The 27,628-nt window shown below is 36.3% G+C and overlaps 1 protein-coding gene across 5 annotated transcripts in view; it reads left to right on the forward strand.

Annotated features, from left to right (window-relative positions):
* The window catches only part of SLC10A7 (solute carrier family 10 member 7), a 273,235-nt gene that overhangs the window by 39,919 nt on the left and 205,688 nt on the right, over positions 1 to 27,628 (forward strand). The window contains exon 5 of one of the 5 annotated variants that reach the window (XM_077139885.1): positions 13,919 to 17,561. The exons of 3 other annotated variants lie outside the window; for them this stretch is intronic. In XM_077139885.1, coding sequence (XP_076996000.1) covers positions 13,919 to 13,990 — 72 coding nt within the window. In that variant the 3' untranslated portion in view covers positions 13,991 to 17,561. Of the gene's footprint in view, positions 1 to 13,918; positions 17,562 to 27,628 lie in introns of those variants that run through there. One more of the 5 variants, XM_077139883.1, reaches the window with a different exon arrangement.

Consider the following 27,628-nt stretch of genomic DNA (forward strand, 5'->3'; position numbering starts at 1 on the left):
AGTTCCAGTCCAACAAACGAGAAAACAAACACGACTTGCGACTACCAAGTACGATGTCTCCCTTGAATAGTTCTAAATAAACATTGACAGTTTGTTATTATCTACTTCTCTTTATTTCAGTATCAGATTGTCAGCATTTATTATGACTAAAATGAAAGAGTTTTTAATATTTTAGTTTATTTTGATTAGTTACATTTTAAATATCTGACCTTTTTAGGGGGTACCCTGGGTCCATTAGTGATTTTGAGGAAACATATTAGTCTAAACAGTGACACACTTAAAGCTTCTCAATTAGCTAATCTTATCTGATTAATACCCACATTTTTGTTTTTGTTATTTAAAGGATTTGATTTCTTCCTTTATTCCCAGTTGCTAGGCATAATTTCTTATTTATATTCTATGGCTTATCTGTGTGTATTTATGAAGTTGTTATTAATGAAGATAAGAGACTTATTCTTAGTGATTTATTAAATTGTGGAGTTACAGAAATATCAATAAGTTAAATCTCAGAAGGCTTAGAGTCTACTCTTGGCCCAATCCCTAACTAGCTCTGTGATCTTGGATATTCTCTTTTAAAGGTTTATAATTGTGTGTGGTAGGTTGTTTCAGATGAAAGTGCTTTGGGAAAAAAAACACCTAAGGACCTGTATAAATGAGATGAGGTGGTCTTTTATTTTAAGCTGTTTGCTTCTTGGTGAAATATGATCTGTTTTATTGTGTTAATTATAAATCTTTATGCTTTTTTGAGATCATATACTTCATAAAATAGTATTAAATATCTGTTCTGTGAATCTTTCCTTTGAAGATGTTGGCATTTTTCAGACTATTATGAACTTGGAAATCCTGGAGATAAACTAAAAAGGAGTCAGGTTTAACTTTCTATTGTATTGCTACAAACTTTGAAAATGACCCTTTTGAACTTTGTTTGCTTTATGAAGACATTAGACTTTGTCTTCAGAGTATGTTATGGTAATATCCTGCTTAGTGCAACAAGGCTTTCAAGCAGATTGTTCATAGCTAGGAACACTTGGATCCAAAGTAATGGTCTGAGTATATTGAATAGGACTGAGACTGCATTCTAATCAATTGCCAAAATATTAGACTTGCAGGGCCCTTTAAATGAGTGGTTATCAATTTTTTTTTAAACTCAATCCACACGTAGAAACTGGAAAGTTTCCCAAAGTCTGGTTAACCATGCTTAATTTCATTCTCCTCTCCATCCCTCTTCCCTGGTGTTAGCTTTCAGACCACTGAAGATTGTCTTCCTGATCAGTTCTGCTATCTGTGGTCTGCTAACTTGACCTTCTGGGCCTTTAATAGGGACTTCTCTACCACTGCCTCCCTGCCCTCCCAGTACTTACCAGTTGAGGCCCAGCCCATTAGTCCCTTTCCAGAAAGAAGCCTTTGCAGATCTGCAATCAGAATTAATCTTTTCTTCCTACCACAATATAGTAATTTGTACTCTGTTGTGACATCACCTCCCTTAATCAGATAGTTTTGTATATATTCAGCTCCCCAATTATTTGAATTTTCTTTGTAGGGGTCATTTCTCTTTGCATCTTGCTTATGCTTTGTGCTATGAGAAGCTCAGTTAGTGATTCAATTTATTTGAATTACTTTATAGGAAGTTCATTATTTGCACAGGATGGCTGTTAGAGATCCACACTGGTAGTAGATCCATAATACAGGAGTATCCATAATAAAAATGTGAAGATGGGCTTGGGGAAGCTAAAGGGTGATTCCAGTTGATTCTCTTTGGCAAGTCAAGTTGTATAATGGTCCCAAGAGAGTTGTACAGAACAATGATAAATATACTTACATTGAAATATTTTTGAACCTGTGTGTTCTCAATCACTCTTTCAAGTCACTTTTCATATATTTACTGTGCCCGGATAAATAGGGATAGAACTAAACAATGGGCTAGAATACAATATTTTCCACTGATGCAAGTATATTTTGGATCCTGTTCAACAGAGCTGTTGTGGGAGTTAGTCAGAGTTTATGCTCAATGATGTTTCTCATTTAGTGATCCTTCAGATATGGGCCCTGAGGACAGTGCTATTACAAAGTTCCAATTTAATTATGTTTACAATGGTATGAAAATGTTAGTTTCTCAAACAGAAAGACTTTGAAGTTTAATTCTGAAAGGCAGTCTGAAAAATTAGATGAAGTGAGTTAGACTGAAAAAGCTTTTTGCCTTTTTAGCATCCCTTATCAAGGACAAGAGAGACTGATGTTTCCTTAACTCTCATTTTATTTTACAATAAGTCCTTGTTTAAAAAAAAAAATTTCATTGTTTTTGTGGGAAATTATTGGTATAGCATTTATTCTTTTCCTCCCAGAGTTTGATATTTCTGGTTTCCTAGTAGTGGTTTTAATTACCAACATTCTACTGTGTCTTTGCATACTTGCTGTTAAGTTGGCTATACAGTCATATTTTTATAAGAAAAGTGAGAACTGGCATTGTAATTTGAAAAGGGGTTATGATGCTCAGATATTGTATAATGAGAAATAAGGATTCTGCTGGTTTGATATCCTCAGCTTTATGTAAATAATCAAAAATATAATTTTTGTTTGAAGAAGCAATAAATTTATTTCCAAATCATATTTGAGAATATTTCAAAGGTAAAAAAAAAAAAAAGAGCCTACTTTTTAAATTAAAGAAACAGTTAACCTGTGGTTGATGAAGTTTTATGACTTCAGGCCCAATTCATTATAAATTAATTTATTGATTATCAATAAAGTAAGAGGAAAGAAGTTAATTGAGGTAGAAGCTTGTTTGCTAAATACAGAAAGCTTTTACTGGTTGGGAGAAGCCAACGTCAGCTTTTACATAGCCTCTTAGAGATGTAAAGAAATAGTAACATTTTCCTGCACTTTCCTGATTTCTGGTTTGGAGGGGAGAAAAGGGTATTGCAGGGGATGGAATGACTCAGGAGTCTCATGTTGCACAGTTCTAGAGGTACTCTTAACTTTTGTGGCAATTTCTCTGCCCTATGTGAATTTAGCTTGTTCCTAACTTGCTGAGTAGGAGAAGATTGCAATCACAATAAGTTCTTACTATTAAAAAAAGAATAGTCAGTGCTTTTATAGTGCTTGATATGTGTCAGTCCTTCTTCTAAATGCTTTACATGTATTAATTCCTGTGATCATTTTAACAGCCTTTGGATATGGAAGCTATTGTTGTTCTCATTTTGTTGGTGAGAAAACTTACCCCAAAAAAGATTAAGAAACTTGTCCAGGGATACATAGGGCAAAAGAGGAAGAACTAGGATGTAAACCCAGGCTCTCTTAACCTTTCACTTTACTGCGTCTCATCTAACAGAGAGGTAGGTCTGAAGATGCTCAGAGCTTTGACTCATTAGTCCACAGGTGGCTTTGTGCTTAAATTATTCTAGGTGAGAAAAATAAAGATTGTCCTAAGAGTAGACCAAAAAAATAGTCCCTATGAAGTTGAGCAGGTATTGATACTTCTACTTGACTGGAAGTCTCTCTTCAGGAAGCTTTGCTGTCTCTCCACCAGAGCTCTGTGTTCTAATTGTACATGTACTTCCCCATCAGGGTACCTGTAGGACAGACTATTGTGATTGTCTGTGCATCTCATTGATGCTTTCATTACTTGTCAGGGAATGAGTGTTTCTTATTCACAGTCTGTCCTCTGTGTCTAGTGCAATATTTGTCATATATCAAGGGCACAGTAAACATGTTTGGGTAAATTAGTATTTTTGAAAGAATTTGTTTAAATCTGTCCCCATTTAAAAATGTTTTATAAAGTCAGTAATTCATATTCAGTTATATTTGTCCTTTTTTTTTTTTTTTTTTTTTAACATGGGCAGGCACCAGGAATTGACCCCGGGTCCTCTAGCATGGCAGGCAAGCATTCTTGCCTGCTGAGCCACCGTGGCCCGCCCTGTCCTGTTTGTTTTAAATAAATTCTTAAAGAAAAATCGTAATTGGCTGTTCTGATAGTATTTTTGGCTTCTCTCAGTTATTCACATCTATTCTGCTTTGTGTAAGTTTCAGTAGTCACAAGTCCTCTCATGGTGGCAATTCCCTGAATGGCTGCATGAAAAGCCTGGGAGGAAGTAAAAGATTTCTATAGTGTGTTTGCTTATGCCGCTGGAATGTGATATACCAGAAATGGAATGGCTTTTAAGAGAGTTTATTAAGTTGCAGGTTTACAGTTCTAAGGCCATGAAAATGTCCAAATTAAGGTACCAAAAAGAGATCATCTTCACTCAAGAAAGGCTGATGCCATCCAGAACCCCTCTGTCAGCTGGGGAGGCATGTGACTGGTGTCTGCTGGTCCTTCTTTCTGGTACATTGCTTCTACTTCTGATGCCAGTGGTTTCCTCTTTAAGTATCTGTGGGCCTTCACTTATTTCTTCAGGACACAACTCTGGGTTCTGGCTTGCTTAGCATCCATGGGAAGGCACATGGCCATGTCTGCTGGATTGTATCCATGTCTAGGCATCTGTTTTTCTTTTGGCACTCCAGGAATCTCCAAACATCCGTATCTCTGTCAGCTCTGAAGCAACTGTTCTCCAAGTGTCTACATTTGCGTTTCTAAACTTCTGTGTCTATGTCTGCATCAGAGTTTTATCCAAACTGTTTTCCCTTTTAAAGGACTCCAGTAAACTAATCAAGACTCACCTTGAATGGGTGGAGTCACATCTCCATCTAATCAAAAGGTCACACCCAGATTTCGGTGGGGTGTCAAATCTCTGTGGAGATAGTCTGATCAAAAGTTCCACCTTACAATAGTGAATCAGGATTAGAAGAAACTGCTTCCCCCACAAGATTAGATCAGGCTTAAAACATGGCTTTTCTGGAGTATATAATTGTTTCAAACCAGCACACATAGGGTTCATCTTGTATTTGGAAATCTATTAAGTGTTGAAAAACATACACAGAAATTTTAGATGCTGAATGGGACTCTAGGTCTGTTTCCTTCACTTTTTGAAATGAGATGATCATAAGCCATACAGTCAACTAAATATCCCATGTGGAAAATTTTTTACTTTATAAGACATAATTAGTTAATTGTTAAGCACTTAGTAGATACTCAATAAATATTTTTTGAAGGAGTGATGTAGTAGAACTGCTTTTCTCTATTTAAAAGAATTTCATTTCTTTATTTAATATAATTGGTTATTTATAGACATTTTAATATATAAAATTAAAATATATATGAGAATACTTATTTCATTTATCTCTTATTGTGACAAATGCATTTTAAATTATTTTGTGTAGCTTATGAAATGCTCTTGCCTGTATTTTTTCCTTAAATTCTTAACAATTGTGTGGAGAAGATGTGAATGGTATTATGTTATTCTAATTTTTGTAGGTGGGTAAGTTAGATTGAGAGGTAAAGCGACTGGTGTAAAGTAATACATCTGGGAATAATAGACTCCTTATCCAGCTTACTTCCCAATATACACTATCTCAGCCAAAGCAACAAAACTCCAAAAATCAACCATGTATGAAGAATACTCATATCTTGTATTAGCTCCTCATTGAAGGTGATGACTTGAAATTTTTCTGATGGAAAAATGTTAGTACAGTATTAAATTAAAACAAATTATTGAGCACTTGCAGTTTACAGAGCACTGAGCTAATATTCCAAAGAATGAAGAGCTAGAGTACAAAGAGAATCAAATCTAATCTACTTTCATAGAGGTTGGTAATGAAATGGAGGTAAAATGGCAACGAGAATTATATACACAAAGAGCAGACCTTAATGGTAACTATAGATTTTGGCTACTAATAATGTGTCAACACTGATTCGTCGTTTGTGACAAATGTACTACAAGTAACACAAATGTTAATAGTGGAGGACACTGTGTGTGTGGTGTGGTGGGGGGCAGTGTATATGGGAATTCTCTGTATTTTCTGTGCAGTTTTTCTGTAAACTTAAAACTGATGTAGCAATAACTTATTTTATTTTATTTTTTTTCCATTTTTTTTTATTAATTAAAAAAATTAACTAACACAACATTAGAAATCAATCCATTCTACATATGCAATCAGTAATTCTTAATATCATCACATAGGTGTATGGTCATCATTTCTCAGTACATATGCATCGATTTAGAGAAAGAAATAGCACGACAACAGAAAAAGAAATAAAGTGATAACACAGAGAGAAAACACAAATAAAAATAAAAAGTACAAAAATATATAAGAGAAAACAAAACAAAAAAAAAAAAAAACTATAGATCAGATGCAGCTTCATTCAGCGTTCCAACATAATTACATTACAATTAGGCAGTATTGTGCTGACCATTTTTTTTTTTTTTTTAGACATCATACCATTCTACATATGCAATCAGTAATTCTTAACATCATCACATAGATGCATGATCATCGTTTCTTAGTACATTTGCATCGGTTTAGAAGAACTAGCAGTATAACAGAAAAAGATATAGAATGTTAATATAGAGAAAAAAAATAAAAGTAATAATAATAAGAACAAAACAAAAAAAACAAAACAAAACAAAAACCTATAGCTCGGATGCAGCTTCGTTCAGTATTTTAACATGATTACTTTACAATTAGGTATTATTGTGCTGTCCATTTTTGAGTTTTTGTATCTAGTCCTATTGCACCGTCTGTATTCCATCAGCTCCAATTACCCATTATCTTACCCTGTTTCTAACTCCTGCTGAACTCTGTTACCAATGACATATTCCAAGTTTATTCTCGAGTGTCGATTCACATCATTGGGACCATACAGTATTTGTCTTTTAGCTTTTGGCTAGACTCACTCAGCATAATGTTCTCTAGGTCCATCCATGTTATTACATGCTTCATAAGTTTATCCTGCCTTAACGCTGCATAATATTCCATCGTATGTATATACCACAGTTTGTTTAGCCACTCGTCTGTTGATGGACATTTTGGCTGTTTCCATCTCTTTGCAATTGTAAATAACGCTGCTATAAACATTGGTGTGCAAATGTCTGTTTGAGTTTTTGCCCTTAATTCCTTTGAGTAGATTCCCAGCAATGGTATTGCTGGGTCGTATGGCAATTCTATATTCAGCTTTTTGAGGAACCGCCAAACTGCCTTCCACAGTGGTTGCACCATTTGACATTCCCACCAACAGTGGATAAGTGTGCCTCTTTCCCGCATCCTCTCCAGCACTTGTCATTTTCTGTTTTGTTGATAATGGCCATTCTGGTGGGTGTGAGATGATATCTCATTGTGGTTTTGATTTGCATTTCTCTAATGGCCAGGGACATTGAGCATCTCTTCATGTGTCTTTTGGCCATTTGTATTTCCTCCTCTGAGAGGTGTCTATTCAAGCCTTTTTCCCATTTTGTAATTGGGTTGGCTGTCTTTTTGTTGTTGAGTTGAACAATCTCATTATAAATTCTGGATACTAGACCTTTATCTGATATGTCGTTTCCAAATATTGATTCCCATTGTGTAGGCTGTCTTTCTACTTTCTTGATGAAGTTCTTTGATGCACAAAAGTGTTTAATTTTGAGGAGTTCCCATTTATTTATTTCCTTCTTCAGTGCTCTTGCTTTAGGTGTAAGGTCCATAAAACCGCCTCCAATCGTAAGATTCATAAGATATCTCCCTACATTTTCCTCTAACTGTTCTATGGTCTTAGACCTAATGTTTAGATCTTTGATCCATTTTGAGTTAACTTTTGTGTAGGGTGTGAGATATGGGTCTTCTTTCATTCTTTTGCATATGGATATCCAGTTCTCTAGGCACCATTTATTGAAGAGACTGTTCTGTCCCAGGTGAGTTGGCTTGACTGCCTTATCAAAGATCAAATGTCCATAGATGAGAGGGTCTATATCTGAGCACTCTATTCGATTCCATTGGTCGATATATCTATCTTTATGCCAATACCATGCTGTTTTGACCACTGTGGCTTCATAATATGCCTTAAAGTCTGGCAGCGCAAGACCTCCAGCTTCGTTTTTTTTCCTCAAGATGTTTTTAGCAATTCGGGGCACCCTGCCCTTCCAGATAAATTTGCTTATTGGTTTTTCTATTTCTGAAAAATAAGTTGTTGGGATTTTGATTGATATTGCATTGAATCTGTAAATCAATTTAGGTAGGATTGACATCTTAACTATATTTAGTCTTCCAATCCATGAACACGGTATGCCCTTCCATCTGTTTAGGTCTTCTGTGATTTCTTTTAGCAGTTTTTTGTAGTTTTCTTTGTATAGGTCTTTGTCTCTTTAGTTAAATTTATTCCTAGGTATTTTATTCTTTTAGTTGCAATTGTAAATGGGATTCGTTTCTTGATTTCCCCCTTCGCTTGTTCATTGCTAGTGTATAGAAATGCTACAGATTTTTGAATGTTGATCTTGTAACCTGCTACTTTGCTGTACTCATTTATTAGCTCTAGTAGTTTTGTTGTGGATTTTTCCGGGTTTTCGACGTATAGTATCATATCGTCTGCAAACAGTGATAGTTTTACTTCTTCCTTTCCAATTTTGATGCCTTGTATTTCTTTTTCTTGTCTAATTGCTCTGGCTAGAACCTCCAACACAATGTTGAATAATAGTGGTGATAGTGGACATCCTTGTCTTGTTCCTGATCTTAGGGGGAACGTTTTCAATTTTTCCCCATTAAGGATGATATTCGCTGTGGGTTTTTCATATATTCCCTCTATCATTTTAAGGAAGTTCCCTTGTATTCCTATCCTTTGAAGTGTTTTCAACAGGAAAGGATGTTGAATCTTGTCAAATGCCTTCTCTGCATCAATTGAGATGATTATGTGATTTTTCTGCTTTAATTTGTTGATATGGTGTATTACATTAATTGATTTTCTTATGTTGAACCATCCTTGCATACCTGGGATGAATCCTACTTGGTCATGATGAATAATTCTTTTAATGTGTTGTTGGATACGATTTGCTAGAATTTTATTGAGGATTTTTGCATCTATATTCATTAGAGAGATCGGCCTGTAGTTTTCTTTTCTTGTAATATCTTTGCCTGGTTTTGGTATGAGGGTAATGTTGGCTTCATAGAATGAATTAGGTAGTTTTCCCTCCACTTCGATTTTTTTGAAGAGTTTGAGGAGAGTTGGTACTAATTCTTTCTGGAATGTTTGATAGAATTCACATGTGAAGCCGTCTGGTCCTGGACTTTTCTTTTTAGGAAGCTTTTGAATGACTGCTTCAATTTCTTTACTTGTGATTGGTTTGTTGAGGTCATCTATCTCTTCTTGAGTCAAAGTTGGTTGTTCATGTCTTTCCAGGAACCCGTCCATTTCCTCTAAATTGTTGTATTTATTAGCGTAAAGTTGTTCATAGTATCCTGTTATTACCTCCTTTATTTCTGTGAGGTCAGTAGTTATGTCTCCTCTTCCATTTCTGATCTTATTTATTTGCATCCTCTCTCTTCTTCTTTTTGTCAATCTTGCTAAGGGCCCATCAATCTTATTGATTTTCTCATAGGACCAACTTCTGGCCTTATTGATTTTCTCTATTGTTTTCATGTTTTCAATTTCATTTATTTGTGCTCTAATCTTTGTTATTTCTTTCCTTTTGCTTGCTTTGGGGTTAGCTTGCTGTTCTTTCTCCAGTTCTTCCAAATGGATAGTTAATTCCTGAATTTTTGCCTTTTCTTCTTTTCTGATATAGGCATTTAGAGCAATAAATTTCCCTCTTAGCACTGCCTTTGCTGCGTCCCATAAGCTTTGATATGTTGTGTTTTCATTTTCATTCGCCTCGAGGTATTTGCTAATTTCTCTAGCAATTTCTTCTTTGACCCAGTCGTTGTTTAGGAGTGTGTTGTTGAGCCTCCACGTATTTGTGAATTTTCTGGCACTCTGCCTATTATTGATTTCCAACATCATTCCTTTATAGTCCGAGAAAGTGTTGTGTAAGATTTCAATCTTTTTAAATTTGTTAAGACTTGCTTTGTGACCCAGCATATGGTCTATTTTTGAGAATGATCCATGAGCACTTGAGAAAAAGGTGTATCCTGCTGTTGTGGGATGTAATGTCCTATAAATGTCTATTAAGTCTAGTTCATTTATAGTAATATTCAGATTCTCTATTTCTTTGTTGATCTTCTGTCTAGATGTTCTGTCCCTTGATGAGAGTGGTGAGTTGAAGTCTCCAACTATTATAGTATATGAGTCTATTTCCCTTTTCAGTGTTTGCAGTGTATTCCTCACATATTTTGGGGCATTCTGGTTCGGTGCGTAAATATTTATGATTGTTATGTCTTCTTGTTTAATTGTTCCTTTTATTAGTATATAGTGTCCTTCTTTGTCTCTTTTAACTGTTTTACATTTGAAGTCTAATTTGTTGGATATTAGTATAGCCACTCCTGCTCTTTTCTGGTTGTTATTTGCATGAAATATCTTTTCCCAACCTTTCACTTTCAACCTATGTTTATCTTTGGGTCTAAGATGTGTTTCCTGTAGACAGCATATAGAAGGATCCTGTTTTTTAATCCATTCTGCCAATCTATGTCTTTTGATTGGGGAATTCAGTCCATTGACATTTAGTGTTATTACTGTTTGGATAATATTTTCCTCTAACATTTTGCCTTTTGTATTATATATATCATATCTGATTTTCCTTCTTTCTACACTCTTTTCCATATCTCTCTCTTCTGTCTTTTTGTATCTGACTCTAGTGCTCCCTTTAGTATTTCTTGCAGAGCTGGTCTCTTGGTCACAAATTCTTTCAGTGACTTTTTGTCTGAGAATGTTTTAATTTCTCCCTCATTTTTGAAGGATAATTTTGCTGGATATAGGAGTCTTGGTTGGCAGTTTTTCTCTTTTAGTATTTTAAATATATCATCCCACTGTCTTCTAGCTTCCATGGTTTCTGCTGAGAAATCTACACATAGTCTTATTGGGTTTCCCTTGTATGTGATGGATTGTTTTTCTCTTGCTGCTTTCAAGATCCTCTCTTTCTCTTTGACCTCTGACATTCTAACTAGTAAGTGTCTTGGAGAACGCCTATTTGGGTCTAATCTCTTTGGGGTGTGCTGCACTTCTTGGATCTGTAGTTTTAGGTCTTTCATAAGAGTTGGGAAATTTTCAGTGATAATTTCTTCCATTAGTTTTTCTCCTCCTTTTCCCTTCTCTTCTCCTTCTGGGACACCCACCACACGTATATTTGTGCGGTTCATATTGTCCTTGAGTTCCCTGATACCCTGTTCAAATTTTTCCATTCTTTTCCCTATAGTTTCTGTTTCTTTTTGGAATTCAGATGTTCCATCCTCCAAATCACTAATTCTATCTTCTGTCTCTTTAAATCTATCATTGTAGCTATCCATTATTTTTTCTATGTTTGCTACTTTATCCTTCACTTCCATAAGTTCTGCGATTTGTTTTTTCAGTTTTTCTATTTCTTCTTTATGTTCAGCCCATGTCCTCTTCATGTCCTCCCTCAATTTATCGATTTCATTTTTGAAGAGGTTTTCCATTTCTTTTCGTATATTCAGGATTAGTTGTCTCAGCTCTTGTATCTCATTTGAGCTATTGGTTTGTTCCTTTGACTGGGCCATATTCTCAATCTTTTGAGCGTGGACAGTTATCTTCTGCTGCTGGCATCTGGGCATTTATTCAGATTTCTCTGGGTGTTGGACCCAGCAAGGTTGTAAGATTTTTCTGTGAAATCTCTGGGAACTGTTTTTCTTATCTTGCCCAGTACGTGGCGCACGTGGCACACGTTTGTCTCAAGTGTTTGGAATGGGTCTCCCCCAGTCACCGATCTCCGTGGCCTGGGGATTTCGGATCCAATTCTCTCCGTTGGTTCAGGGGCCGCGCGTGGTCGGGGCGTCAGCTGCCGCGGCTTGAGGGGACCCTGTGGCTGGTTGCGGGCCGCAGCGGGCCTGGGGGATTCCCCACCGGACCAGGAAGCCTCCCGTGGGGGGGGGCTTCCGCGGCTTGGATAGCCCTCCTATCTGAGACTCGTATCCGCGGACTCGAAGCAGAGACTCGAAGCCGCCCGCAAAAGAGGGGTGCCACCTGCCTCGGCTTGGGAAACTTGCTTCTCCAATACTCTCAGCCGGCCCGGAAAGGGGGGAGGGAGTAGCTCGGACCACCGCAGCTGCCGCTGATCGGGAAATCGCACGCCACTCGGGGGTCTCACTGCAGCCGAGTCTTGCAGTCAGTCTAGCCAGCCCAGACTTTGGATAGCCCTCTGATCCGGGACTCGTAGCCGCGGACTCAAAGCCGAGACTCGAAGCCGCCCGCAAAAGAAGGGCGCCACCTGCCTCGGCTTGGGAAACTTGCTTCTCCGATACTCTCAGCCGGCCCGGGAAGGAGGGAGGGATTAGCTCGGACCGCCGCAGCTGCGGCCGCTCGGGGGTCTCGCCGCAGCCAAGTCTCGCAGTCAGACTTGCCAGCCCAGACTTTGGATAGCCCTCTGATCTGAGACTCGTAGTCGCGGACTCGAAGCCGAGACTCGCAGCCGCCCGCAAAAGTGTGGCGCCGGCCGCCTTGGCTGGGAAGCTTGTCTCTCCGAGTCTCTCAGCCAGCCCGGGAAGGAGGGAGGGATTAGCTCGGACCGCCGCAGCTGCGGCCGCTCGGGGGTCTCGCCGCAGCCAAGTCTCGCAGTCAGACTTGCCAGCCCAGACTTTGGATAGCCCTCTGATCCGAGACTTGTAGTCGCGGACTTGAAGCCGAGACTCGAAGCCGCCCGCAAAAGTGTGGCGCCGGCCGCCTTGGCTGGGAAGCTTGTCTCTCCGAGTCTCTCAGCCAGCCCGGGAAGGAGGGAGGGATTAGCTCGGACCGCCGCACTTGCGGCTGCTCGGGAAATCACCCGCCGCTCGGGGATCTCACTCACCGCAGCCGAGTTTCGCAGTCAGACTAGCCAGCCCAGACTTGGTTACGCTGTGTGTCCATTCCCTGCTGTAGCCAATAACTTATTTTAAAAATATATATTTAAAAGTTAACAGGAACACAGATAGCACATAATGTGAATGAGCAAGTGGGGTGGGATTGGGGAAGAGGAGTAGGAGAGAGTTGGAGGGGTCTCTAGAGCTTGAGCCAGGCCCATAGATTCTGGCTGGAAAGTTAATTCTTGGAAGTGATAGCCTTTCAGGTACTATGTTAGTGGTGAAGACATTTTTTAAAAGGCCTCCCTTGTACGGTTAAGAAAACAAACTGCTCGGAAGACCCAAGAGAGTAGGCCTGATGGGGAGTGCTGTCCTAGTGGTTGCAATCCTGTCCTAGTGGCCTGAAAAAGTTGTAACTACATGCAAAAATGGGAGAACAGGCTGGCTGAGGAATCAATTGCATTTTGACTGCCAATATGGCTGAAAATGTTTCCTTGTGCTGAGTTGGTTGCAGAATTATAGCTTGCTATGCCTCAGAAATAAATAAAATCAGAATGGAATAACCTAGCACTTTGGTGGTATGCGTGGTCCAGGCATACAGGTAGCTTTGTGAGTCTATAGTTTTAGTCTTAAAATAAATGACTGCTGTTGCCATAGACATGGGGAGATTGACTATATCCGTCTCAGCACCTCTCATTCCCAGAAGGTGAAAGCAAAGCTGAAGTTTCTTTCTACACCTCAAATACCAGAGACCTTTTGTCCTGAATTTGTTTTGGTACCACAGATCTAAACTGTACCAGAAGGCTGGTCCTACTCAGGAACACATCAGCAAATACATCCCTTTTAGCAAATGTTATTTTGATGTTTGAAAAATGCAAGATACCATTGTCATGGTCAGGTTCATGTGTCAACTTGACCAGGTGGTGGTTCCCAGTTGTCTGGTCAGGCAAGCGCTCGCCTGCCTGTTGCTGTGAGGACATTTCATGGACTTGATATATGATCACGTTGGCTGTATCCATAACTGATTGCATTTGTAATCAGCTAAGGAGAGTGTTTTCTCTGATGAGTGCTGCTTAATCTAATCACCAGAAGGCTTTTAAGGAGTATTCAGAAGAGACTGTCATTCTTCCTGCTTCAGCTGGTGAGCCTCTCCTGTGGAATTCACCCAGACCCTTCATTGGTGTTGCCAGCTTCACAGCCTGCCCTATGAACTCTTCCATCCCCACGGTTGTCTAGCCAGCCTCTCCTGAGAGCTTGTTGAAGACCTTCATTGGAGTTGCCAGCTTGCAGCCTGCCCTACAGAGCTTGGACTCTACATTCTCATGGTTACATGAGACACTTTTATAAATTTTATGTCTACGGATATCTCCTGCTGATTCTGTTTCTCTAGAGAACCCTAGCTAATACAACCGTGTACATGCTTTTTTTTCTTTAACAATTTATTATTTTAAATAAAAGGAAAAAAATTCCCTGCAATATTAGAAACCTTATTAGTGTTTACTACTTTCTCCTCTATAACCAGTTGATTAGGTTATATAAAATAGTCCTTGACAGTAGATATATGTTGCTTAGTGTTATCCTGTTGAATGATTAAATTAATCATTAATCATTCAAAATAGGATGCTTTGTAAATTATGAAACATTATTAAATTATATTGTTGCTATTAGAGTACTTGCTTTTTAAATTTGTGTTTAGAAACTCTATTGGGCGTAGTTCATTGGTGATAAATTAGTCATTGCTCTCTCCAACGCTTATTTGAATGATCTACAATTTCTAATCGAATATTCAATTGTCTTATTGAATGTTGTCTTATTGAATGTTATTACTTTTGGGATTAGGATTTAAATGTGGTGTTTTCTACCTTCATTTAGAAAATCACAGATTTATTATAATACCTGAAAAAAGATTTGGTATTTTCTCTCTTGCAAAAAATTGTTTCACACATTATTTTTTTTAACCTCATAAGGCTGGGAAGAGAGACTACCGTAATAGTCTGCTTGACTTTTTAAAGCTTCTTCATTTTTTATCATTGTGTTGTCAAAGTCTATGCTTTATTTCCTGTCCTTCTCTGCCTCTTTTCTTTTATCATGTCTCTCCCTCTTTTTCCTGGTGAATTTTATTTCTTCCACTAAGCATGTCTTAAAGAAGTTAGAGTCTTTAGAAGGACGTTAGAGGACCACATAGTTCTCTGGCACCCTTGTTGTAGTTATCGCTGCCATCATTGTTGTCATCATGCAGTCTGGAAATAAGTTTTATTTCAGCCCATAACTTCCTCTCAGATTTCCAAATCCTGAACATAGCCTTACAATGAATAAATCATTTGCTCTCCTGGGTGCTATGTTTTCTTCAAGGAGCTGTCGGGGTTGACCAGTTTACTTTTGTAGTAATACTCTTCTAAGGGAATTATCCTCAACACCAGCTCTATGTAAAGGAGGTATTTCAAGGGTCCACTGGGACTCCCTAAGGCATTCTACCCAAAGCACTATGGTCTTAGAAAGCATCTTCTAGGCTGTGTGAAGTCTAGAAGATTTTGTTCTGACCTCAAGGTCCATCTCAAAGTATGCTCCTGCTGTCAGGTGTACCTTTGGAACATCCTTCCAGCCAGCTGTCTACTCATTGAAGTGTTGTTTCCAAAGTCCCCTGAACATGAATCACTGTAGGTTTATTTGGTTGTTGCAGAAGCCAAGGAGGTAGATGGTTGACGGAGAGGAAACTGAGCAATATATGGAACTCTCAAAGATCTCCTGAATCAAATGATATAATCTCTTTAAACTCCCTCCGGGTGATTCTGTATAAATAATTATCCATTTAATTTGGTAGATAGGTCCTATAGGGAGTTGGTTTGGTTATCCTGATTTTATTCCTTTGCTTTTCCTACATTCCCCCCCTCCCCCCAGCCCCCCAGTAAGGAAAAGGAGAAGGCAGTGGAGAATCATTGACTTCAGTCCATACCTGAAATTATGTTCTGGGTTCCTATGTTGACTCTGTCTAAGCCAACACAGAATTTTAAATCCCTGGGAAGATCTTCTTAGTTCATTTATTACATACTCAATTCATGCTTTAGGAAAGAAAGGCAATTCACTTTGCTGCAAGGAAAAATGAATTCATTACCTGTGTCTGTCTCTTTAATTGGATATTATTTTCTTGAATTGACCCAATTTTAAATTTCTTATTTTCATCATAGTGATTTATTGATAACTCTAACTGTACTTTCCTTCAAATTAAGCTAATCTGATACCAATAATAGTAATACATTTATTTTCTGTTTTTTCTTTTAACTCATTTACCTACAATAGTAGCTGCATTTAACTGAATATCCTCGTTATATAAGTGTTGGACTCATGCATTCCAATATTCATTCCCCTTCCTTTTTTTAGAATAGAACCTAACTTTCAGCTGGGTACTATGGTATCCAACTAAATACCATATTTATTAATATCCTGGGGTCCTACATTGCCATGTAATCAAATCATGGGCAGTGAGATGTTAATGGAAGTATTGTACAATATGTTCACGAAGTCTCCTTAAAAGGGAAGACACAACCTTCATTTTTCCTTCCTCTTTCTCTGCTTGCTGAAATGCTGATTTGGTGACTAGAGTTTGAGGAGCAGTCTTGGACCGTGAGGCGGCCTGCTAATGATGATGGAGCAGCCGGAATAGGAAGGAGTCTGGGTCCTTTTGTCTATAGAGCTACTGGGCCTGGATTGCCTACCTTGGGACTCCTTTTACATGAAAAAGAAATGAATGTTTCTGTCCTATAAGCTACTGTTATTTGGGATACTTTTTGTATGCAGTTAAATTTTATCACAATTAATATAAAATATGTAAGGATACAACTTTCATAGAATATAATAAAATACACTTAACAAAGGATCTATAGTGAATGTAATTTTAAATAATGTGATATGTAGAAGACACTTTACGAGCTGTATTACTGCAATTTAATAGAGTGCAGTATTGTAAAAATAATCTCAATGGTTGTCCTGAATTTTTTATTTCTTTGAATTCTTCTGGCAATGCAGAATAATATTGAGAAATCTTAACAGTGTTAAGCTATCTACAGAAATTTTCGGAAACATTCTGGAATCCATTTTGCTAATAGGTTCTGGAGCTGATTTTGTGCTAACTTTCTGTTTCTTGAATGATGGTGATATGAATGTATAAGTTTAAGGGTGATTGGTAATGCTTCTCATAGTCGTTATGCATCGTTGGTCAAGGACAGAAATTCAAAATAAAAGATCTCTGAGTTTTATTATCTTTGGGTTTTCATATTATTATGTTTCTAACATAATTCTTTTATTTTATTTGGGTAATTAATCATAAAGAAATTATTATTGCTTAAGAGTTTCCTTCTTATGGTCATGTTCTAAAACTTTCCATCTATGGTAGTGTTTATAACAGACATTAACAGAGTAGATAGTGTTATAATAAAATAGAGTATTGGAAAATTGTTACCTCATGAAATAGAGTACAAGATAAAGTCACTGTGTAGTTATATGTTTTTGTCATTATATACACAATTGAAGCATAAAACAAGGAACTTCTCTTAATTATAGATATGAGATGAACACATTAGGTATTTGAGCAATCTGTCAGTTTTCTATCACCCTGTATAACAACATAAATGTCATATTGTAGTACAACATTTGATTTCATATAACTGTAACATATATTAGAAAAGGATAAAATGTGATTTTAGGATTAAATATTAAAGCAGTTATCACTTGACTTCTTTTGGTGTGACAAATGGTAAATCATTTTTCTTTCTCACATTGTATAGATTTGGGGGATTTAACAATAATCCCTAAAAAAGGTATTAAGATGCTAATGTTTATTTGTTGCTTGGGAAAAATACTGATGATCATTGTAGCTTAAAAATAACATTTTGTTCTTGACATACGATTTTATTTTTTTAAGCTTGTATCACTTCTTACTCAATCTAGGTTTCCTCAGAGGCCCATTACAGGAGCACACTTCAATAAATCTCTTCTGGTAGATTGGTAGCTAAGGTTCTTTAAAGAAAAAAAAAAACAACTCAGTTAAAAGAAGAAACAGGATGGGGAGTTGGCAAAATGGGAGGCATGCAGCTGTATTTGCAAATCTTAGAATTATCCCATAATTTTGGTGTAACCTTTCAGCTGACAATTAAAATCTTTGTTTTATCAGTCATCACCCAACCCTAACATATGGGTGAAGAATTAATCTGATTTGTATTTTTCCTCACAACTTTCTCCTACACATTGTAATATGCTATGATTAACATTCAGTGACTTCTTAAAGATGATTGATGGGTCTTAAAGATATAATATATACACTCTATTTAAATTATGGGAGCAAAACTGCAAAACTGAAGATTAGAAGAGCTATAAGGCCCCCATAGAAATTTGAAGACGATTTTCATACTCTTGTCCACTCAAAAAAAAAAAAATCTGCTAATACTGTAATGTTTTTTCCCTTGCCAGGACCCTCCTTGCCTGGTGTCATTTTTTGAGCTCTCCTGGGAAGAGATTAGTCTAAAACAACAAAGTAGCCAGATGTCTGGTTCGGAGAGAGTCCCAGAGGCCAAGCTAGAGTAGGCAAAAGAAATCGCGTGGGGCTGAAGATCAAAGATACCTGAGAATTACTTATGGGCACATAGTATGTGTCATTCCCATTATTAACAGTCTGAGAAAATTTGTTTCCCTAATTAACCCTTTTGTTGGAACAATCTTAAATTTTAGTGAGTATTTTTCTTTTTTGATATGTTTTCTTTTGTGTAGTTTCGAGAAGTGTACATACTAAAAAAAGAGAAAGGAGTAGGAGCTCTCTAAGATATTATTCCTATCCAAAATAGATATGCTTTTCCACATGTAATTGTTTTTCAGGAAGTAATGTGGGTATTATGGCTCTAAGTTAAAATTATACATTAATTTTTGGGAACTACATGGTTTATTTGACAAAGAGCTATTCTTAAATCCCTAGTTCTTATTTTTTCAGGACTATTATTTCAACTTTTAAGTGTTTTAGAGTAGAGATTTTTATAGCACAGTTTTCTGGTTCTAAAATGAATTCAGAATAAATCCCAGGGGTGAGAAATCTGTACCTTATTAATAGTTGACCTCTTTCTCTTCACATTGGTATTACTAATGAAATGCTAATTAAAATTTCTCTTTATCTTTTACCTGTTTGCTTTATTGGTATAATTTTACACAGCATAAAAGTATACAAATTTGGAAAATATGAATATGTTTGGTATTTTAGGTTACCCTTAATTCTGGAGACTCTGAAAGCTTTTAGCTGAATTTATTCCAAGAGATTTTTAAAAATCTGATTATGACTTTTTTTATCTTAGCCTCTTGATGAAAGCATCAAAAGAGATGACAAAAGATTTTGATTGACCTATTAACTTGCTTTTGTTTTTATTCAACTTCGTCCTTTATCAACAAAATCCTATAAAAGCCCTGTTCCTGCTTTCCTTGAAATATAATCATAAACCATTGTTTTCAAGATCACAATTAACAAGCTTTAGCACTTTTTAGTACTACAACACATTCTTTAACATGTAGTAATATAAACAGCATAAAAGCTGTAAAAATGTCTGTAATTCTAATAGGAGATTTCTGTTAGCAGGTTAATGCAGAGATCCCATAATCTTTTGTGGTCAAGGTTCTTTTAACTCCTTGAGTCAAACATCTCTAGAAGCATTTTTGTTTTTTGTTTTTATAAGGATTAATTGATTTATCTGTTTCTAGACTTAAGCATTCAAGCAAGAATAAAATAGTCTTCTTGCACAAAGACCTGGAGAAACAACTGTATTTTCTTTTTCAGATCAGAAGTTGTTACTTCTGTGATAAGGCTGAGAGCTGGGTTTTCACTCTTTAACCTGTGTTTCTGTTCCTGACTACCCCGTTGTGAACAATTTACCACTTGTCACCTCTAAACCAATCTGATTAACTGTTTTCCTATTCTGAATGCAAGTTGAGGCAGTTATTGCCACTCTACCATAAATATTTCTAATTCTTAGTTAATGGTTTATTTTAATAGTCTTCAGAGTAACTCCCATCTCCCAAATATTATTGTCACTATTTTTTGGAGTTGGTTACAGCAAGATTTGATCTGAGATCACATAATCAAATGAGTATCATAGCTCTAGAAAGGGCCAACAGTAGAAGCAACATTCTGTTCTATTGCGGTTCAGGAACTGTTCTTGTTTTCCCCCTTCAGAGATTTCCACCTGCGCCTCCTCTCCTCTTCCCTCCACCCAAGACACGGGTGTGCTTACTACACACACACACACACACGCACACACACACACACTTTAAATGGAAATTTGCTAAGGAGAAGACCAATAGGTAACGCTGTTTTTCACCTTTTAAAAGTTACCAGTATTTTTGGCCACTTCCCTGTTAGTATATTTATCTTGGGTTGCTTCAGTGGCTTGCTTCAGTGGCATGCATGCATGTATTTTACCTTATGGACCATTACCGTTCGTGGTATCTATCCCACAGCATTGGGTAGAGAGACGTGTTTAATTATACTTTAAAAAAAACCAGACAGATAAAATTCCAAATTTGAGGAGGTAGAGAATGTTGTTTTTCTAATTCTTGCACTGTATTTGTTCCCTCTGCCTTCCTCGTGAGATTTCTTTTCACATTGCTTCCCCTTCTACTCTCTTACTTTATTCCTTTTTTTTTTGATTATCTTATGGCTCTGAATTCTATCTATAGCTTCTCAGGAAGAGTTCTTAAGAGCTAAATTGTAAGAGCAGGTCATTAAGATCTCTGTTTTAAACAATTGATATCTCCTTGAATAATGTAATGTTTAATGATTTAGTATTTGAATAGGTGTTGAAATAGTAATCTATAAACTTTTAGTGATAGAGTTATGTGCTAAATAAAAATGCTTGTAATATGAAAAAAAATAAACAAAAATGCTTGTAATATAAACCAAGTTAGTTTTGTCTGAATGTGATGATTCAATATGCATTTTAATTTCTCAATTTTGAAAGATTCGAGGATAAGTATAAAATCTTTTCTTTTTCATCCATGATGATCTGAAAGATCTTCTGAGCTATTTATTCAATTTTTTGCTGGTCTGTTAAATTTCTCTAGTTTTAATTTTAAGTTATATTTATCCTCATCTCCAATTATTGGAGTAATAATCCTTGAACATCTGTTACTGTTTAGAATAGTGGTCTTTAACTCTCAGTTACTCTAGAGACTGAGGTGCAAAATGATAGGATTAAATCTTGGCAGATGGAAGAGACCTTTTCCTTGGTAAAGGTGGGGTAGTTTGCTGTATGAGAGTGCAGTCCTGCAAGGAAAGTTATGTTTGGGGTATAAAAATGAGCAGTTCTTGAATCCTTGTGAATTCTACATCTGTTGCCAAAATAAAGATCAACATTTGAAAAGGAAGTAATAGAAAACTAAGTATTCTCACCAGTTTATCCAATATGAGCATCTGACAGTAAAGAAAATTTTAAGTGGATTCTTTTTTCCTTTTTCAAGGAAGAGTCACATGATTAAATATGAAATGGAACAAGAACCAATAGATAATTAGATACCCAAGAATAATGTTTGGGAAGCTGAGTTTCCTGAAGATATGAGACTCAGTTATTTTAGCCTGGGGATTTTGCCTGGGGAAAAATGTATGTGCCTCAACAGCTGAAGGGCTATTCAGAAAGAAACAAAGTAAAATGGCATTTATTTTAACGTGTAATTTTGAAATTTCATCTTAATCTTATCCTTGGCAGAAATGTCAAAACATACTGGCGGAACACCATCTCTGAAACCATACCTACACTGCCGAATTGAACTGGGCAGAAAAGCCCTTAAGAATAAAACAGGTTTTCCATGGGGAGAGGAGGGTCCTTTCCAGGTAATTCTCTGGAGGAAAAGGGAATGAAGGCTGCGGTGGTATCAAAATGAAGATGTGATTATTTCAAATGTAGGAATGTATACCCTAAAGAAACTGCTGGGGGAAGAGAAGCAGATTTTTAAATTGCTGTATTATACTTCAACAAAGTAGTTTCTTTTGCATGATTTTTAAGTTTTAGTCACTGCCACTTAAATTTTTAAATGACTTTCCTTCATGTATGTTAAAGTTTCAACTCATCCAAAGTTAAATTGTTAATATTAGAAGTGAAACTACAATTATGTCCCTTATTACCTTCATTACCATTCTTTAGGGACCAGATATTCTTTAAATTAAAATAAAGTCCTTCCAAGTGGAATTGTTAGATTTCTGTTTTCTTTAGAGCTTTTCTTTTGTTTACCCTGTGGAGTGGAAGCATACCCATTTAAGAAATTAAAGTGATAAAAATCTAGGTAACTATTTATCTTGTCACCACATAGCTCATATTTATTGTTTTTTAAATTAAAAATCGAATTTCTATATTTAAGACTAGGAATGCACATTGTATTTTCTCAAAATGTAAGAGTATTTGAAGACTAAAGAGCCTCTGTGATCCCCAAAAGTTCAAGAAGGTGATGTGTGTAATTTTTAACACGTATATAAGCATTAATTGGGTTTAGTATTTTGTATTTATACTTCTATCAACATTTACTGTAGTGTTTGTTTAGAAACTATTGAATAGCTCAGAATTAACTCACAGAAGTAGAGAAATTCTTTCTGGTTTTTTTCTTTATTTGAATTTTCCTCAAGTTGTTTGCTAAAGAACAGACTAATGTCTTCATGATGAGCATATTTACCTATGTAAAACCCTGCCTGGTATGCGTGGAAGTAATCCAAAGAACTGACAAGTTGCTGAATGGTCACCATCACCTGATAATGTAGTGCAAAAACTGTTAAAGCTAAGGTAACAACAGTAACTATAAGAGTGAGCATTAGTGCCATTTGTAGTTATAGCCATTTATGTTGTTTACTTTGTTATTAGAAGGTATATAAAATAGGATAGTTGTTTTAAGCAGTAGTGTTGGTGCCCTAACATTTAAAATTTATAGAAATATTAGATAAATACATTTTTGTTTGATTGGAGGATTCATTTTTTATTAAAATGCCCACAAAAATAAAAAGCAGCATTTCTAGAAACTCATTTTATTTTTTAGAAATACTTGATCAGTGTAAATGTTTACTTCACCAAATTGGTAGCTTCGTGCTCTTTTAAATAGCTTTATTTAGAATACTTCTAAAAGCATTTTTTCCACGTTTAATTAATGTCAAATTATGCATCTTATTGCAGCCTTTTAAAGGGGAAATCTTATCAAGGAATGAGACTACTACGCTTAATCCAGTGACGTGAATTATAATTATAAATATTTCTTATGATGTTTTAGAGATGATCTTGTGTAACATGGAGTAAATGCTGTCTTTTTAATGGACTATATCCCTTGACTTTTCCTTACTTGATATGTATTATGCCTTCAAAAGAAAATCACACATAGAGTAAACAAAAAATTCCAGGAACTGAGCAGCATTAAAATAAGACATGCATGCCAAACATATGAACAGTAAAAAGCAGACAGATGGGCAAGTTTTTTTGTTTTTCCTTTTTTTCAAAGAGAGTCTTCGATAATAATTTAAAGGTTAAAAAAAACCCAGTCATTTCTTTTGTATTTCTCTACTCCTTCAACCAATCTTAGTTCTCCATACTATTTCCTCATTAGTGTGCACAAAGGCTTATGCTACCTGAGAACCACCCCACAGAATATTCTTGCATTAGAATACATTTAAAGAAGACACTTATGTAGAATTTTTTTCTCCTTGAGGTTAATGGGGCTGTCTGCCATTCAGGTACCTCTAGTCTTCTTTATTTAAGACTCATTAGACAGAGGTGACCGGTTAGCCTTACCAAGCTGGACTTTTGTATTCTGGTTTTCAGTCTCATTCTTGCCTATTGCAGTGGTATGGCCTTTAGACAAGTAGACGTTCAAAAGTTAAAAGGCAATTAGTCAATCTCCTGGAAATGATGCAGAAACGTAGATTCAAATCATAAATAAGAAAATGCATTGAGAACATTAAACGGGCATAGAAAAATGGATTTCTGCATTTTGTAGTTAGGTAATTGGGCACCACTGCTTGGCAGGGGCTGGTGCCATTGAGCTGGCTATAGCTGCCACAGGTTGATAGGCAGGTGATAAGGCAGCTTCCACCAGGGTCTGCACAGGAGGCCTACCTAATATGCTGTCTGCCCTAAGGGCCTATGGGAACACAGTTGGATTATTATGTTAATGCATGAGCCTGCTGCCCTCTTCCTATCCCAGCTGGGTTCCCTGTTGTTAGGAACTGCTTTGCGCTGACAGTGGAGTAATATGCTTCATGATTGAAAGGGCAAAGGGGCTTGGGAGAAGAAAAAAAAAATGGCTAGGCCTGAATAGATATGTAAATGAAAGAAGAAAATCTGTAAGAAGATTTCACTCTTAAATATACAGAAAAAGTTTATTGAAAAGTTGTGGTATAAATCTTCTCCTGGTGCTCTACAAAACCATTCTTTCTGAATTAATTTCTAGGCTTGCTTTCCTTCCTAGTATGTGTATACACTGTATGGAAGTGTTTCCCAAATCAGGTACTTAGGTTGATTTGTCTTAAACTAAGGATCTTTAACCCATTGGTACCCAGATATAGTGCTGATAGCACTGTATTTCTTTTTTTTTACCGTCTTCATTTTACTCTTTTATATTTGTCCCTCAGTTATTCTGTTGTTTTATATGAAAGTTATTTTTTTAAGATGCTAAAGGATTGATATTTTGGGTTAAGAGAACCCTTTACTTCCCTTTATTTTTGATACAGGTTCAGAACATTGCATGAACCTGTCTTGTGGGACTTGGTTGGGTTGGCGGTGAGGAAATAGTTGGATGGAGTTGAGGGATATTTTCTTGGGTTTATAAGGTTAGTATGAGTAGTAGTTCAAATTGCAGTACCATATTATTTTCATTTGAGATTTTAAATGTTGATACTATAACACAGTGAAAAGAGTGTAGGCTTTGGAGTCTATAGACTGGGTCAAATTCTAACTCTACTAATTAATTACTAGCTGTCTGATTTTAGATAAATTACTTTACCTCCTTACTACCTCAGCTGTAGAGTGGGTATATATGAATTTTATGTGGGATAATGAATATAAATCACTTAGCCTGATATAGAGTGAGTACTCATTAAATGCTTGCCATAATTATAATACTTAATTTCTCTTATAATAATCTGCAGTTTGTGGGATTATTTTAATATGTAAGGCTGTATACTTTCAGTATATTAGATATTTTCTACCTTTTCCCTTAGTTATCTGCCTTTTATTACCAAGCTGTACTAAATGGGAATTATTTTAACCTCAACCAGAATTTCAGGCAAGAGTATTAAGAGAGATAATTTAATTTATAAGAACTTCTTGAAGTTCTTCAGAAAAAATGCTGAGATATGTTCCTAAACTATTAGTTTTATAATAAGCCATACTTCAAATGCTAAAAGAAAATTGAATGGAAAAGAAAATCTGCTTGGACCATAGTTCTAGAGAGCTTCTGGAGATACTTTTAATGTATGCCTGATTTTGGGAAAGCTCTAAATATCCCTATGTCTGGTTTCTAATATATTTGTCTACTTAAACTGACTTAAAATAGCAATATATGGTTAGGAACTATTTTAAACACACCTCTTATATTTTTTACTTACCTAGCACTGTTCCTGTTGCATGAGATGATACAAGAAAAGATGACACCAGTAAAGATGGTACACAATAACTGGCACACATTGAGGAATTGAGAAACGATGGTCATCATTATTAATGCCAGTACATTTCCCAAGCGAACACACAAGCTTGAATTAGTGATGCTTTACAGATTTAAAAGGAAGAATTTCAGTCTGCAAATGCAGAAGTTTGGGAATTAGTATAGGCTCCATAGGCTGGTAGGATGGTTACCATGTATCTGGTGAAAAAGAATCCACATGACTGCTTTCTTTAAAAACATGAATAGGTAAACATTTTAATACTATGGTGAAATTATTATTGAGCAGGCCCTTTTTGAGTTTTTTTTAATTATTTTATATAAATTATATTATTTGTGTTATTTCAGACAAGAACCTCCTTTTTAAAAATGTAATTGCCCATATTACTTTACATATTAAGTATAAAGGGAAGAAGGAACCAGTTCTGCTTAAGCAATCCTTTCTTCTAGTTATAACAAGATCCTTTTATCATGTCCCTGTGTATTGTATGGTGTGTGTGTGTGGCGTGTGTATACATTGACATATTTGTGTATGAATATATATGTGAGTACATGAATACACATGTGTATATATCTGTGTTTTTATATCTATGCATATAAATAATGTGTACATCTCTATCTCAGAATCAGAAGTATGCCCAGGGGTATTTCAAGAGGAGTTCTAGTCAAGCACAGTCTTTAAAAGTGGCATTTTAAATAATGCATTGTTTGTGTTAAGACTTTGATGAAAAGGCATTAGAAGGAGCAGTACCATGAGATAGTAAGAAAAAGTCAAAGAATGTCACCTTTTTACATGCTTGTTCTCCCACCAACCAACTGCCTGTAGTCAGAACCTAGTTATACATCTGCCTCAAACACAGCCATTGCATATTGAAGGAAGCCTATCACAGAGTTGTGATGTTTCATCACGTAGTTGTGTATTCTTCACCGTGATCATTTTTAGAACATTTCATCACTCCAGAAAAAGAAATAAAAAGAAAAAAAAGGACTCATACATCCTATACCCCTTACTCCTCCATCTCATTTACCCACGGTATTTCAATCTACCCAATTTTTACCCTGTATCTCCCTCAATTATTTATTTATTTTTATCCTTATTATTATTATTATTTTTACTTATCTGTCCATACCCTGGATTAAAGGAACATCAGACACAAAGTTTTCACAGTCATACAATCACATTGTAAGCTATATAGACAGTGATCTTCAAGAATCGCGGCTACTGGAATACAGTTTAACAGTTTCAGCTACTTCCTTCTAGCCACTCCAGTATACCATAAACTAAAAAGGGGTATCTATATAATGCATATAAATAACTTCGTGGATGACACCCCAACTCTGTTTGAAATCTCTCAGCCACTGAGAGTTTATTTTGTTTCATTTTCTCTTTCCCCTTTTGGTCAAGAAGATTTTCTCATTCTGATGATGCCAGGTCCCAGCTCATCCCCAAGATTCAGGCCCCACTTTGCTAGGGAGATGTATATCCCTGGGAGTCATGTCCCACATAGAGGGTAGGGCAGTGAGTTCACCTGTCAAGTTGGTATATAGAGAGAGGCCACATCTGAGCAACAAAAGAGGTCCTCTGGGGGTGACTCTTTGGCATAATTATCAGTAGGCTTAGCCTCTCCTTTGCAAGAATAAGTTTAAAAGGGGCAAGCCCCAAGATTGAAGGCACAGCCTATTGAATTGGTTGTCCCCACTGCTTGTGAGGACATCAGGAATTCCCCAATGGAGAAGTTGAATATTTCCTCCTTTCTCTCCAGTTCCCCAAGGGGTCTTTGCCAATACTTTTTTATTTTCTGCCCATATTACTCTGGGATATATCATGGAATCGCACTAACCTGTACAAACCAACAAGATCTCACACCCTTTTCAAGATTCTGTATAATTATGGTGTTCAAGTAAACTAACCATTTGAGTTAAATTAGATAATGTGCTACCAAAAATATAAATTTTGCACCAAATAAACCTCTGTTCCTTTGATCTCGCACAGAGGTTAAAGTTTGAAAATATGGGCCAATGCTTGGTTTTCTTTAAAGTAGCTTTGGATTTGATAAATCCTGTACTCCCTTGTAGGTTAAAATGTTCTTGAAGATGGATGTCACATCTTACATTTCAACAGAATATTTTTCAGTCCCCTATATACAGTATAAATTCATTAATGCTTATCAATTAAATAATTTGTTTGATT

The sequence above is a fragment of the Tamandua tetradactyla genome, chromosome 22, assembly GCF_023851605.1.
Source record: "Tamandua tetradactyla isolate mTamTet1 chromosome 22, mTamTet1.pri, whole genome shotgun sequence".
In the NCBI taxonomy this organism is placed as follows: domain Eukaryota; kingdom Metazoa; phylum Chordata; class Mammalia; order Pilosa; family Myrmecophagidae; genus Tamandua; species Tamandua tetradactyla.